The 15714-nt window shown below is 29.9% G+C and overlaps 1 protein-coding gene across 1 annotated transcript; it reads right to left on the bottom strand.

Moving 5' to 3' along the window:
• Window positions 1-9906: 9906 nt before the first annotated feature.
• LOC120068406 (acyl carrier protein 1, chloroplastic-like) lies at window positions 9907-14444 on the bottom strand. Its single transcript, XM_039020163.1, has 4 exons — window positions 14257-14444; window positions 13462-13572; window positions 11498-11620; window positions 9907-10371 (listed from the first exon to the last, which is right to left on the bottom strand). The coding sequence occupies exons 1-4, from the start codon at window positions 14308-14310 to the stop codon at window positions 10240-10242; spliced, it is 420 nt and encodes a 139-aa protein (XP_038876091.1). The 5' UTR covers window positions 14311-14444; the 3' UTR covers window positions 9907-10239.
• Between the last annotated feature and the right edge of the window lie 1270 nt (window positions 14445-15714).

The following is a 15714-nucleotide window of genomic DNA, read 5'->3' as shown; positions in this document are numbered from 1 at the left end:
GTCAAGAATTGGAGCCTGAACATCATTTATAACCACATTAGAAAAAGAAATTAATTCCTGTTCAAAGACAACTTTCCTTATGTTATCTTAGACAACTTTCCTTATGTTATCTTCCCCTAAACTCATCATCCTAAAGGAATCTAGTATTTCTCATCTCAAACAATGATCTAGAAGTGGGACCATAAAACTTGAAATCCCGATAGTGCTCAGAATACCCAACAAAATAGTAGCTAATAGTTCTCGAGTCTATTTTTCATTTGTTAGGACTGTAAGGCCTAGCCTCAGCTGGACAACCCGAGACGTGAAGATACCTAATACTAGGCTTCTTTCCTGTCCACGTCTCATAAGGAGTTTTAGCTACTACTTTACCAGGTACTCTATTAAGGATATATGGTGCAATCTTTAGTGCTTCACCCCAGAGGATTTATGGTAAAGAAGAATGATTAATCATACTTCTTACCATATCCTTAAGTGTTCTATTTCGTCTTTCCGCTACACTATTCATGCTGAGTTTGTCCAACATAGTATATTTCGGGACGATCCCACATTCCTCTAGGTATTTGGCAAAGGGCCCTAGACGTTGCTCACATGATCCATCATATCTACCGTAGTATTCACCACCACTATCATATTTGACAATACTTAGAAAGACTTGAAAACGTCCAAAGATTGAGACTTCTCATGACTTAAATATAGGTACTCATATCTTGAATAGTTGTCTATAAATGTAATAAAATATTGTTGTCCATTCTAAGAAGCCGTAAGCAATGGACCACAAATGTCTGTATGTATTAGTTCTAAGATGTTCTGAGCATCTGTTGCCATCTAATTTTCTTATGTTTGTCTGTTTTCCCTTAATACATTCCACACAAACGTTAAAGTTACTTAAATCAAGGGAATCAAGAATTCCATCTGACACAAGTCTTTGAATTCTTTGTTTAGAGATGTGACCTAAATGCTTGTGCAATAACATAACAAAATTTTCATTTAATTTACGCTTGTACCATATGAATTAGATAACACGATCTTGTTAAATGAAGTAAAAGAATCAAGCATATATAGATTATCAATTAAAGAATAGATACCAATAAGCTTGGAATCTTGAAAAAAGACTAACTTTATTATTTCCAAAAGAACAAGAAAAACCAAATTTGTCCAAACTGGAGATAGAAACTAAAATCCATCTAAATGACGGTATAACAAAAGTCTCATTCGAATCCAAATAACAACTAGTTTTTAAACGTAATCTAAAATTCCCAATAGCTTCAACTAGAATTACTTTACCATTGCCCACATAGATGAATCTTTCAACATCACTTGACGGTCCCTGCATAGATATACTTATGTGAGTAGTAGCACCAGAATCTACCCACCATGTATCTGTAGGTATAGAAGATAAATTAACTTCAAAACAAACCAAAGTAATAAGTTTACCATTCTTTACATGCCACTTGGCGTACTTGGGACAATTTTTCTTGAAGTGACCTTCGTTTTTACAGAAAAAACAAGAATTTTTAGCTTTTACAACATCCACAGATTTCCTTTTCTTCTTATCACGAGAGCCAGTTGCCAAATGAGAACTTTCTATCCTTTCTCTCTTAATCCTATCTTCTTCTTGCACACATTGTGAGATAAGCTCATTAATACTCTATTTTTCCTTTTGAGTATTATAGCCTATCTTAAACTGAGTAAATTGTGCAAGAAGAGAGATAAGTGCGAGATGTATGAGTAAATTTTCATTTATCTCGATATCAAGTGCCAAGAGCCTTTAATTTACCTGCGAGATTGAACATTTCTATAATGTACTCCCTTATGTTCCCATTGCCCTTATACCTCATGAAGTTAAAGAATAAAAAAACTACTTGCTTTCCCTTTTTCATTTTTAGCAAAATATTTCTTAATTTGAGCAAGGAACTTATTGGCATTTTCTTTCCGTGATAGAGCTTCGAAAAGACTCTAGAATGGAGTGTCTAATGATCACCAGACACATGCTATTTGACCATTCCCACTTCTCTATATTAACCGTATTTGGTTGTTCCTTAGTAGAAGTAGGTTTATCAATTCTTAATGCAATGTCCAAATCCAAACACCCGAAAAGTATCTCTAGGCTTTCCTTCCAAATCTTGAAGTTCGATTCATTCAACTTAGGGATTGAACTCAGATTTCCAAATATTTGAGTAAGATCAACTGAAACAATAAACAACATAACATATACTCGTAATTAAAACAAAATAATTTCATATATGTGGTGGGCCCCTTTAAAAAGATACCTAGCACAACATTGATGTCCAACCTTTGAGCAAAAACATCAATTGTAAATGGTACTCTCAATGCAGTAATCCTTGTAATTGTCACACACTCATTACCACATCCATACCCACAATTTGGCCAAATAATTATCTTCCTTTAGACCGATAATTATCTGCATAAATCCATGAATATGCACATCTTATATTTTAGAATTAAACGAATATAGATAACAGAGGTTACATTAGTAACATATTATTTTGACCAATCCAATCTAAAATATGACATTATATTATTGTACAAAAAATAATGGGAAAAGAACACCAAATAATCCTTACAAAAAAACACCAAATAATTACATACACATAATACAATTAAAGCAACATAAACATGTGAATATCACCAAATGTCATCAATTAATCTTGAATCCATGATTAATCAAATTTAAACTTAAATCCACATGTGATTAATCAAAATTAAACCGGATTCAGAATATAATTAATTTAATTTAAACTTGAATTATCAATCAAACTTTAGATTCAAATTCACAAACTTGTCAATCAAGAACTAAGAACGATCGACAAGAACACCAAATTATTAATCAAATTCAATCGGCAATTGACCAAAAAAAAAATCCAAGGTGGACGAGATCCTCAATTGACAATTAATGTAAATGGTTGAAAAATTCAATATCATCAAACTATGTAAATAATAATAATAATAATAATAATAAAAAACCACCGAATATTTTACCATGAAATCCGCGAATTCAATATTAACCTCAAATCGACAATTAATCCTCAATCGTCCGTGATACACACGGCCTTTTGTAGTCAGAGGCGGTGGAAAAACTTTCTGTAACTATCACCAAAATTCTTTACTAAAAATTGCTCTAAATTTTGGATTCCATCAAAGGCCAAGAATCCAAATTTCAAATTCCAATAAAATTCTTCTAACTAAAAAATTGGACGGAAATCATATTTTTTTACTATGTATTTTTTTTTAAAAAAAAATATTTAACCAACATTACCGAAGACAGATTTAATCTCATGTCCAATAAAATATAAAATAAATCAATAATTTAACATAAAATTCATGTTCTGATACCACTTGTTAGTATAACTACTGGTTCATTCTCGTCAAATGGTCAAGAATAAATAACATACCGGGTTCTATTGAGAAATTAATGATAGCTTTAAGATGATGATAGGTGACTATCGTCTTCCTCAACCAAATCTCTAAATATCTTTAGTGTGATCTCTCTAGATGAGATTCAAGAAAGAGTGAGTGTTTCCATTAAACCTTAATTAACTAGGAATGAGCTTCTACCCATTAAGTTCATATTCAATTAAGAATCTAGGGTCTTAATTAATTAGATTACATAATATGACCAATCTAATAAAATAATCCAAGTGATAAATTTTTAATCCACATACATAGCCCATACTCTAACTAAACGTATTATTATCTAAATATGTCTAACATTATTTACAATTTTGATCCTAAGGTTTAGATGAGTGCGCTATATAAACTAGACTGCTATATAATTAAATTTATATTCACCTAGTAACTTAAGTTTTTGCGTCAATCGGTGATTTAAGATAGTATTAGAGGAGGCTACATATGATATAATTAAATTTGTCTTTACCCTAACTTAAGCTTTTGGATCAATTAGTGATTTAAGATGGTATTGCAAGATATCTTAAGTTCAAGCTCCTTCACCCACTAATTTAAACTTTTGGGTCAATAGGCATCTCTCAATTTGAATATTTTCTCTCTAACCCTAGAGGCACTTCTTGAAACTGCTCCCTCTCTCTGCTTGTAGACGTAGTCAACCCACAGATTTGTGTATTGATTCTCTATTGTTTTACTTTTTCTATTTATCTTTGATTGTCGACTTTGCTCGATACCCTCTGAAAATACAAATGCTAGTGGGCACTCTTTTTAACATTTCCAATTTCTCATCACCATACATTTCATCAGTTCAAATTCTATATAACTTTTCGTGTATCTTTACATGTCCTTTTTGTTCGTTTTAGAGGAGCCCTTTTAAATAGAATTGGCTTTATTTGTTATGTTCCTCATTATGTGGTGATTGCGCTCGACGATAAGTTTGAGAAGCGTAGGATTAATAATTGAAATTGGAGTAATTAGAATAGAGAGAGTAATTAGTGAAATTCATATTTTAATTGGACTGCACTCTAAGATCTCAAAATTTTAACGTAAATTAAGGAGAACAAATATCACGGGTTATAAAGGAATCCTCAACTACCCCAAAAAGTCCAATCTTTTGTCCCATCCCCAAAACATTACAACCTGTGTCCACTCCAAATCATCCACGTGGATTTTGTCCTACCTGGCTTTTCCAATTCTCCCATTTCAAAGGGCCCCACGTCATAATTTCGAACAAAACTCCCCGAACCCATCATCCTCTGTTGTTAGTCTTAGATGGAAACCGTAACCGTAAATATTTTGTTTTAAAATTTATTGAAAGTAGGCTGGTTGAGAGATATATTAGTGTAGAGAGAGTGCAGTGATTTGATGATGATTAGAATGGCTTCCTTTTGGTATTGGTCAGCAGCCATTATGTTTGTGATGGCATCACCTTTGGTTGCTTTTGAAGAACTCTCCCCTGAAATTGCTCCATTATTGCCTTCTACAGGTGAAGGTGACAACATTATTCCTACCATTCCTTCAAACCCCAGCCCTCCAAATCCAGACCAGTTCGAAGCTGCTGCTCCTTATTCCTCTGCTCTTTCGCCATTTGGTCTCCCAGGTTCCTTTGCAGCTCCTAATGCTCTGCCTTCCTATTCAACTTGCCTTCTTCTTCTTCTTCTTCTTCTTCTTCTTCACTTACATTGACTCCAACAACAACTTTCTATTCTGCTTGTATTTCATTCATCATATCCTCAATGTATCCCCTTTTTTTCTCCTGTTATTTTCATTTTTCTGAGACACTTTTAGTTGAGCTTCTTTCTGTTGAACCATATTGCAGATCAGATCATGTTTGTACTATAACGCATTTATAGCATACCGTTTTTCAGTCTATCATTTTTTATTCGCTGCTTCCTTTTCTGTTCTCGTTTGGAATTTCGGAATGTTTAGGCCCCGTTTGGTTGCTTGCTTTCTGTATATTCTTGAGTACGAGAAGCCAAATTCCAAAAACAATAACCAGCTTTCAAAACCTACTTATTTAGAAGTGAAAAGGTTGTTTATAAGCTCAATTTTCAAAAATCATAAATAAAAAATCAAATAGTTACTAAATAGAAGCTTAGATATTGAATTCCTGTGTTTCAAACCTGCATAATCTGTGAGGTTGGACAGAGATGGATGTCCATATCTGAATCTTTCCTGTCTCATGTTTGATAGAGTTAGAAGTTTTCGTTATAGTTGACAAATTTTACATAAGAATGAATTGATTACATTAGGAGTGATATTTGACTCACGAAGTTGGAAAGTAGAATATTGAACTTCACTTCTCGTTTGGTCCAAGGAGTCGGTGGCCGGTCCCATTATAAAAAATATCAATTTTATATCTTGTCAACTTCTTACACTGTGAGTATAAAAAATTCATAACTCTCTAGACTTTATAACTTCTTGCTGCTCTCATTATTTCAGTCAGAAAAATAATTTGGAGTAATTTTTCCTCAGAATTAGTTAAAGTTGAGTCCTCAGATTTTGTTACTGAATAGGAGGAGGGTAATTTTGGTGGCACATGGGAGGTTTGAATCAGTGCATATGGGCAAACATGAAATCTGATTCCTTGTGCATGTGATGCACACTAAGTGTGAGTCTGTGAATTAGGTGTACTTAGTTGAAATTTTTGAATCACATGTATACCAATCACTATGTTTTTCTGAATAGTGCTGTTTAGGTAACACTTCCTTGTCTGCTTTCCCTTGTCATTATCATGTTTTTTCCCTCTCCTTTCTATTCATTTTATTGTCATATATTCTTTCCCAATATATATAGTTTTGTTAATGACAACTTCCAAGAATACATTTAGCAATTAGGGTTTGAGTTTAGGTTAAGTCCGCAAAAACTAAAAAACAACACTAAGAACGATTTGGTCTATTGGGTAAAGTTAATAAGTTTGGAGTTACTAAGTTTGTGTGTAAAGTGTAAAATTGTAAGATTATGTTTTTCGATACATGTGAAAAGTAGAAAAAGAAAGAAAAAAAAATAGAATTTCTCAATAAATATACAAACATCAACCGTGTTTACTATTGAAGTAGGATTGTTTATACCGACTTAAAATGTTGGTAGATCAAACAATTCTTAATTATTTGAAAGTTCCGTAATATTTTTGTATATACTTATTCATTCTATTTTTATATATTCTTATCAATAACTATATATATATATATTTTGCAAGAAGGCATTTAGCAATTGGGGTTGAGTTTAGGTTAAGTGGGTGAAAAACAACTAAGAATTTAAAATGTCCATGCCATTTTTGCCTGTAGGGTATTAAATGCAATATGCTTCCTCACGTGATAGTGGGGGACAAGAGAGAGTTAATTAATATTAGGTGCCGGTAAATTGAATTGACTCTTATTGATAGTTAATTCGAATTAAAAATGGAGGTAAATCAATCGCAAAAGTCATGCTAACAAGATGATAGTATTGCAATTACACGTTCAAATTTTTAATTATAAAAATTGGACTGTAAATTTTGATTAGTGTTAAAATTATATCTCAAACTTACAATAGTTGTAGAAATTAGACACCCAAATAACGAAAATTGTACCCTCAAACTTATACCATTTCTATAATTATGTAAGTTTAAGAGTTCAATTTTAATATTTGTATAAGTTTGAGGCTCAATTTTTATAATTGAAAGTGTTAATGCTCAATTTTTATAATCGAAAGTTTGCGGGTGTAAAATATTGTAACTACCATTGTACTTTAGGAGTCTTTTTGTTATTTACAATTTTAGATACTATAAAATAAATATCATAATAAAACGAAAAATTGTAAAAAATAACATTTTTAAGTTTTCACCTTACAAAACTAGCATGCTTTCTAAAAAATCATTAGAATAGTTTTTCTCAGTCCATCTCGCCTGAGATCCACCGAGTTTTTGTTAAATTTTTTTTTTCTAACTTATCGATTATTTTTGGGCTTCTCAGTACATCTAGCCAAAACTACGCACCGAGATTTGCTAATTTTTTTTAAATGTTATGCAATCTTCCCAAAATTAAAAATCACACTACCAAATATTACATACTTTGGAGAAATTTGAAATTATAATTGGTAAATTATTTAGATAATCGTTAAATGAATTTAGAAATTCATCTAATTATATAGATCTCAATGTTAATCTCGGGCAAAATAACATTGAGATTCTATATATTTTGGCTATTTTGATGAATCCCGGACATAATTAACACTGGATTTGATATATTTGAGCTTTTTCGGTGGAATCTCTAGTAGGATTAACACAAGATTTAATATATATCCAAAATCTTAAGCAATTTTTTTATCTTTCCCAAAATTTAAAAATGAAAGTGCAATCATCTTGAATCAATTTGGAAAATCTATTTTGATCATTGGAAAACCCATTTGGAATTTTAGAAATTCATACCATTGTGAAAACATAAATTATGCTAAAGATTTACAAAATTACGAAATAATTTGATATAATATTTAGTAAAGATAACCAAATTTGGAGAAATTTTGAAAAGATGTAAGATTTGGGAAGATTGCATACAAAATTAACAAATGTCGGTGTGTAGTTTGGTGAGATGTATCAAGAAAATCTCAAACAATCGATAAATTAGAAAAAGTATTTTAACTAAATCTCGGTGGCCGATCTCAGGTGAGATGAACCAAGAAAAACTTTTCTAAGAAGTTTTCAAAAAGAGTGCTAGTTTTATAATGTGAAAACTCAAAAAGGTTATTTTTGACAATTTTCCTAACAGAACACAAACAAGAAAAAACAATCTGGAGAGCAAATTAAGGGAAGAGAAACTAGAGTGAGAGAAGATGTTATCTCGATTGTGATATATATTACAAAGACACGTTACAACTTTATTTATATGATTTGAAATAGTGTAATTTATAAGATATAATTCACATTTTGTAACTCATGGTCAGAGGTCATAGATTTGTGTAACCTAAGTTGATTTTGGATATCTGATAATCAAATATTACATTTATACTAAACATTTTTTGTTGACTTTGTGTTTAATAGGTTCTAGAATTTTAAAAATGTGTAATAGGTAGTTTTTTTTTATATATGTCTGATAGATTCTTCCGTCAGTTTTGTATCAAATAGAACCTATATTTGATATTTAAACACAAGAACCTATTAGACATGAGTTTAGTTAAAGTAAACTTAACTCAGGTAAATGATATGACATTCTTCTTTTAGAATTCGAATGTTATCTCCGATTTTTGTAATTATTGTACTAAAAAAAATTAAACACAAAAGTAGAGGATTGTGATTTTATATTAAATACAAAATTCGAGTAGAAAAAATAAGTTAGGACCTAAAAACAGAACATTGAAAGTTTAGAAACAAGTTGGAAGTGCCTATTAGATAGAAATTTCCAAGTTGTATAATTTAACATTTTTGAAAATTAATTGTTTCTCACATTAGGTAGTTGAATAGATCGATGTAAATTACATGTATGGATCAAATATTGACATTTAAAGGCTGCACATGCATCTTGTGAAAGTGAAGCACATTTTTTGTCCATTTATACTTAAATGGTGAACCTTGACCCTTTAGCATGTAAAAATAATAAAAAAGAAAAAGGTAATTTTAAAAGATTATATTTGACCGTTTAGGGCTTATATGTATATATATTTTTTAGACCCAGTAAGAAATATAAAGGATTGAAGCTTGATCAAAGAATCTTTTAAAATTAACTGACGATTCAAACACAAAATTTGAGGTAATTAGACATTTAGCTTACTATTTGCATGCTTTTATAGTCTATATTAGAAGGACAACTTTTAAATATACAAATCAAACTTGTAAACTTAACATTCTTTATGATGAAGACGTTTTGTCTGATTTCGATTCCATAGTTAACTTCAGTTTGAATAGAACCCTTGATCTATTAAGATTTGATTTTTATTTTGTCGGTTTGCTTTTTTGGGTTCTATTCTTTTAGAGATTTACAGAATTTAACTTTTAGGAATTTAGAATCGTGCTTCTGCTTTATACGATTTCTTCTTTGAAAAATAATATTTTTAGTAAGTTATTTTGGAGGTTTCTAGTGAATGGCAATCTAGAATTTGTTTTTGAGTTACAAATTTTGGAAACAAACTTTTTTTTAAAAAAAAATTAGCGTAACTACAATTTGAATTTGAAATTTTAAAATGAGGAATTATATTAATTAATAAAGTATTTCATGTTATAAGCTAAATTCTTTTTTGTTAAATTATTAAAAATTAGGTTATATAATATTATTGAATTATACAATACAAATTTTTTAACATAAAACGTGTTTATAAATTTTATAATAAAAATTTATATTTAAACTAAATTACTCATTTTCAAATATATGACTACCATCAGCAAATCTAATTCTTTTTTTTTAATAAAAGTAAATTACCACCAAGAAGCAATGAATGTCAAAAAGTAAATTATTACCATCAGCAATTGCCACCGAGACAGGAAAATTATGAGACAGAATATGAGGGAAACAATTAAAGAAGCAATGAAAAGTGAGAAAGAAGTGGAACATTCTAGAAACTTGTTTAATAATAATAATGAAGGAAAATAAATAACGATAAAGAAAAGTGAAAACAAAATTCTGACGTAGGGTTTTGTGTGTGTGTGTGTGTGTTTTTTTTTTTTTAAAGTTTAAAGAGGGTGAATGAGGGCACGCAGAAAACGTTTATAGAATATATAAAGAAAGTTTTTAAATGGAAAAGAAAAAGATGAAGATGGTGGAATAGAAGCAGCTAGCAAAATCCAAAATCTAAAAATAGAAATCTATGAATAAGAAGGGGAATTGGAATTGGAATTAGAATTAGGAATTAGGCAGAGGAATCCTTAGAAATGAGGTCCTCGATCAGATCGGCAGCCTCTTGGACGGTGGTGATGCTTTGAGCGCTCTCTTCTTCAACGCTGATCTTAAATTCCTCTTCCAGTCCCATCACTATCTCAACCTACATCCATCCCTCAAACATTCATTACCATAATAATTTGACAGGTAGTAAATTATCTTTATTTATTTTTAAAAATATTTTAATTATTTTTTGACATGAGCAATGAAAGAAGAAAGCATAGAGATAGATGCACTTACGTATTACCTTTCATTACAATTAAACCACCCATATACCCTTTTAACTGTCAATTTCCCTCCTCTTTAATAAAAGAATTAAAAAAAATAAACAACAAAATTAGATATTAACTATTAACACACTTTTTCATAAGTCAAAATCAATTTCATATTTAATTTTATAAGACACATTTTTTATGGTAATATAATTGATTTTGAATTAATAAAATTAATTTTCGAGTAATTTTGAAAATGACAAGTAATTTGTGATATTTTAAAATCACAAACACATGCCTTTTTTTGGAGTGCAAATAGAGTTTTCAAGAGAAAAATAAATGATTTTAAGTATTTAAAATACCAATGAATCCAAACAGGTCTAAGTCACAATAGACGGAGCATAGCCCATCTTAGATTTTCATTTTGAATCTATAAATTACAAATTACTATCTTATAAGTTGATGGATGGTCTGATTTTGAATTGGGAATTCTATCGATTTATTTTGTTCAATTCAGAACAATTTCGCACGTCTAATATAATACCTTCATCTAATTTTGTTTTCCCCCTCCATTGTAATTTTAAAACGGTTTGAAAAGGTAAATACTATTTTGTTGCATTTTCTTTTATAAACCTTTTGTGGTTTAACTTTCAAAACTAAAAACAGAAACAAGACTTTAAAAATGTCTTGGGAGGATTAAATATGAACAGTTGACTTTAAGAAACAATAAAATAAATTCAAGAAATGTTTAATACTAATATTAATTTTCAAAAATAAAAAACTCAAAACGAAATGATTACTAAACGAGTTGCTCCTTTTTAGATTTCCGAAGTTGACAATGTTTTAAAGAATAACTAACACAAAGAAAGTTATATAGGTCGAAGTATTTATAAACTTTATTTTTTTAAAGAAAAAAAGGGGTTATTGAATGGAGCTTAAGTTGGAGATAGTAGTAGTGATGATTCAGCAATGAAAATGGGATAACATTTTATAATATATTGGAAGATGTTTATTTACCGTATCAAGAGAATCAGCACCGAGCTCAGAAAACTTGGATTCTCCATTGACATTAGAATCTTCAGCTAAAGCAAGCTGTTTCCTCACAATTTCAACCACCTTGTTCACGGTCTCTGGTTTAGCCTGTCCAACAGTTTTCACAAGTTCTGAAACTGGTTACTAACATTATCGTATGGATGCAAGAAACGAATGATGCCATCCTCCATTTGAATACAATGTAGGTTTAAAAGTTAATAATAATTTTTTAAAAAACAAACAAACGAGATATTCTTTTGATCGTTGAAATTGTTGAGGCTATATCATTAAGTATAAAAAACAACCTATAAAGCACGGACACTTCAAATTAGACAGGTCCGTGTCAGATATGGACACGCTCTGGACATATGTCCAACATGCAAATTTGTGTATTATTTTAATTAATTTATTTTTCATTTCAAATACATGGGACACTTCTTGGACATGCATGAGAAATTTTTTAAAAAGGAAATGGTCCACCATTTTATGTGGACCCAATTTGATCGCAAATCAATTATATTGTAAAATAATAATAATAATAATAAAACCATTTTTAACCAAAGATTAAAGAAAACAAAAACATAAAAAACTGAAGTTAGAAACCTAAAAGTTTCATCTCCTACAATTTATGTTTTTTTAAACAATAATAATAAAGTGTATCTCAACGAGTCTGTGTCTTAATCTTTTTTTAATTGGTGTATCACCAATTAAAATCTAAAAGTTTCCTCTCCTACGATTGATGTGTTGTTTCATATCTCGTATCTATATCTATGCTTTTTAGGAAAGAGTGCATGAGGACGATCAAAATACTAACAGTAAAGAAGACTTCATTTTCATGGTGTGAGTGTTAGGAATGTGGAATCTATTAAGTAACCTCATTCATGGATTATTTGTTTGATTTTGATTTAATATTATTTTATTAAATTATTTTGTTAAGTTGCATTATATAACATCTCGAATTTTCAGAAAATTTTGTTCATAAAATTTATCTTGAATTATTTGGATATTATGTTGGATTTTAGGGATAAAATTGAATTATTGGATTGAAATAATTCAATCTAGTATGAGGGTTGGATTTAATTCAATTTTTAAATTAATTTGTGAAATTGAATTAAATTTGAGAGATTTAGAAGTTGATTTTTTTAATTTGGAGATAATTGGAGGAATTGATTTATTTTAAAGAATATTGGATTTAATGGATTTGGAGAAGATAATTAATGTGAATAGATATTTTTAGTGATTGAAGGCTTACAAATAGTCTGTGTTATATTCTTTTTTATCAATGTGAATAGAGTAGCTCCATCACAATTGTGAAAAATTCTCAGAATCAACTAAAACAAAAGCAGTTATTTATAGGATTGACTTGAAAAAAAATTGATTTTCAAAAAATGAATTTTATTTAAATAATTTTGGTAAAAATGGTTGAAGATACATTTCAAAAACTATTTTGAGTGATTGTCAAACACTTAAATTTTTTTCCAAAATGACATTTTTTAAATCAAACACTTGAAAATGCCTTCCAAACACTATGGCAGAATTGTTCCGGACGTTTTCATCTACCTATTTATCTAACTTTTTTATGATTATGGAAGTCTTTAGCTGCCAATCTCCCACAATCATAATCTACACAAACAGAGAACTACCAACAAAAAGATAAAAAAGAGAACCATGATTTCATATCACAGACTCATGTCATATAAGAGGTCCAGGGCTAGAATTTGATCTCCGGTTAATTGAGTGGAGTTATTACTAGCCAATTTGCGCAGCAATTTCGGAGAGAACTGAATAATATGAGCCAAACAAGAATCGTTTTGAAACAGTACGTACAAATGAGGGAGGATAAAACTTTTAGACGATTAAAACTCAAAAGCCAGCAACAAATATGTATGGAACTCTCAGTATCATAACCGAGGAAGAAAATTTATTATTAAATCACGAAGAACACTTACCGCACAGCAAACCTGAAGACTTCCCTGCCTGTAGTTCCTTCTCAAGGGAAAAATGGCCCTGCCTAAAGGCGCCGAAGCTAATTTCAAACCTGAGATCCTGGTAATAGACACCTGCTCGAAGATTCCAGCAGAAGCATTAAAGAATCATACAACGTCATAAATATGAAAACTCTATAAGATTTCTCAATAATATGATTATACAATCAAATCCGACGCCAAAACTCAAGAACGCGAGATAAAATTAATCAGATCTATCTTCGTCCACGCTCAGAATTCTTTGAACCGAATACAATCTCGTAAAATTCTCAAGAACTTTAAAATTTACTCGTTCTATCTCAACAGGAAACCACAGTAACCTAAAAAATAATCTGTAACTTGAATCACATGGAACAAACACATACATTATCAGGAAAACCAATCGGATCACGAGCCTTCGCAAAAGTAAAGCACGCAAATAAATAGATTCATAGAACCAAATTCAGAAAGTCCTAAGCAAAAGTGACTCGAAATTCCTTGAACCGAATCCAATCCAGTCAAATCCTCAATAATTTAAAATTTTACTCGCTCAATCTCAATAAGAAATCTCATAAACCAAAAAAACAATCTATAACTTGAATCACATGAAGCAAACACATACAGTTTCCAATCAAAACAAATCAGATCATGAAAAACACTTCACGAAAGTAAAAGCACGCAAATCAATAGATTCATACAACGAAATCTAAAAAGTTGCAAGCGAAAGTAAGATGAATTTACAACTAAGAGCCCTAAAAGCGAAGTAAAAAACGATTTTACCTGGCTAGCGGCGAGAGAAGGCATGGAAAGCGAAGATCCAGCGATGGAGAACATCTTTTTTTGTTGTTGTTAAGGAGAAAGTTTACAAAGAGATCTGAGATTTGAAAGAAAATGGAGTGAAAGGGAAAGAGAAGGAAAGATGAGAATATAGAGACAGAGAGCACGAAGACTGTGAGAACCTCAAATTGCGAATAAAACGCCTTTATAGATGTTTGTTTGGTAGCGTAGTTCGGGTTTTTGGGGGCTTCGTTTGTATCGAATTGTGTTTGGACACGAGGATTTAATTGTTCCAGTTTAATCCTGGTTAGTAATTAGTATTAGGTTATTGCTTCTTTTTCTATGGCTCTTGTTTGGTTGCACGTATAGTGTAACGTTGAGCGAGAATTTGGGAAACCCTTGTTTGGTAACATGTACAAGAAAAGAAAAGAAAACGTAATTTTGTTCATAGAAAAAGAAAAACAAAAGGTAAAAATACCTTTTTTTAGTCTTCCAGTTTTGGAAAAATGTGTGTTTTGGTTTCTGAAATTTAAAAGTAAACTGTTCTTTGAATTTTTAAAAATAGCTGCATTTGATTTCTAAGTTTTCAAAATGCACCCTTCTAATCTATGAATTTTTAAGAATAGTTTAAATAATCCTATTTTTGTTTTTTGAATTTTTAAAAACAGGGTGCATTTGATTTCCAAGTTTTCAAAATGCACCATTTTAATCTATGAATTTTTAAGAATAATTTAAAAGATACTTGAAGAGTTGTGTTGTTAATTTTTTAGACAATTATATAATATTTAAAACTAGGAAAATAATTTTAAAAATAACTAAAAATTGTATTTCTAATTTAGAATGCCATATAAGTATTTAAAATAATAATAATAAAGTATTTGAAGAAAATTTTAGATATATTTTTAAAACTTGAGATTAAAAAGATTTATTTTGAAAACTTAGAAACCAAATATACTTAAACTTGGGGATTGATTAGATACATTTTGAAACCTATGGATTAATAAGGTAATTTTTCTAAAAATAAATTATACCTTAAAAAACCTTATTTTTATATATTTAAACTCCAGATTTTTAGAAGCAAATCTATCTAAATTATCTATTTTAAACTATTTTCATTTGATCTTGTTTAAAATAACTTGAAACTGATTTATTTTCATAAAAATTATACTAAGGTAGCTAGAAATAATGTTCAGGAAATTGTTTTAAAATTATCAACTACTTTTAGAATAGTTGTCAGGTAATTATTGTAAATTCAGTTGAGAAAAATAAAGGAAAACTAAAATATGAACAATAAAAAGTGGTTGATCTTCAACTAATTCTAGCATTTCATGTTGTCGAAGAGAACTAACTCAATTATATAAAAATCTGTGATTCAATTTTTCTTCTCCCAAATTACACTTAAAAAAAGTTTTGAAAATTATACTTTAAACCTTGTAAAAAGAAACGGTAATTGAGGTCTAA

Source organism: Benincasa hispida, chromosome 12 (genome assembly GCF_009727055.1).
Source record: "Benincasa hispida cultivar B227 chromosome 12, ASM972705v1, whole genome shotgun sequence".
Classification (NCBI taxonomy): domain Eukaryota; kingdom Viridiplantae; phylum Streptophyta; class Magnoliopsida; order Cucurbitales; family Cucurbitaceae; genus Benincasa; species Benincasa hispida.
The sequence above is the reverse complement of the archived record's forward strand: the minus strand, read 5'-3'. Positions and strand labels throughout refer to the sequence as shown.

Bases quoted from the DNA above. Each gene is read 5' to 3' on its own strand.
- LOC120068406 (XM_039020163.1), bottom strand. From the start codon at position 14,310: ATGTTCTCCATCGCTGGATCTTCGCTTTCCATGCCTTCTCTCGCCGCT. The intron at 13,573-14,256 runs GTAAAATCGTTT...ATCTTCGAGCAG, and splicing joins CTTCTCTCGCCGCTAGCCAG to GTGTCTATTACCAGGATCTC. The intron at 11,621-13,461 runs GTAAGTGTTCTT...ACTGTTGGACAG, and splicing joins GTCTTCAGGTTTGCTGTGCG to GCTAAACCAGAGACCGTGAA.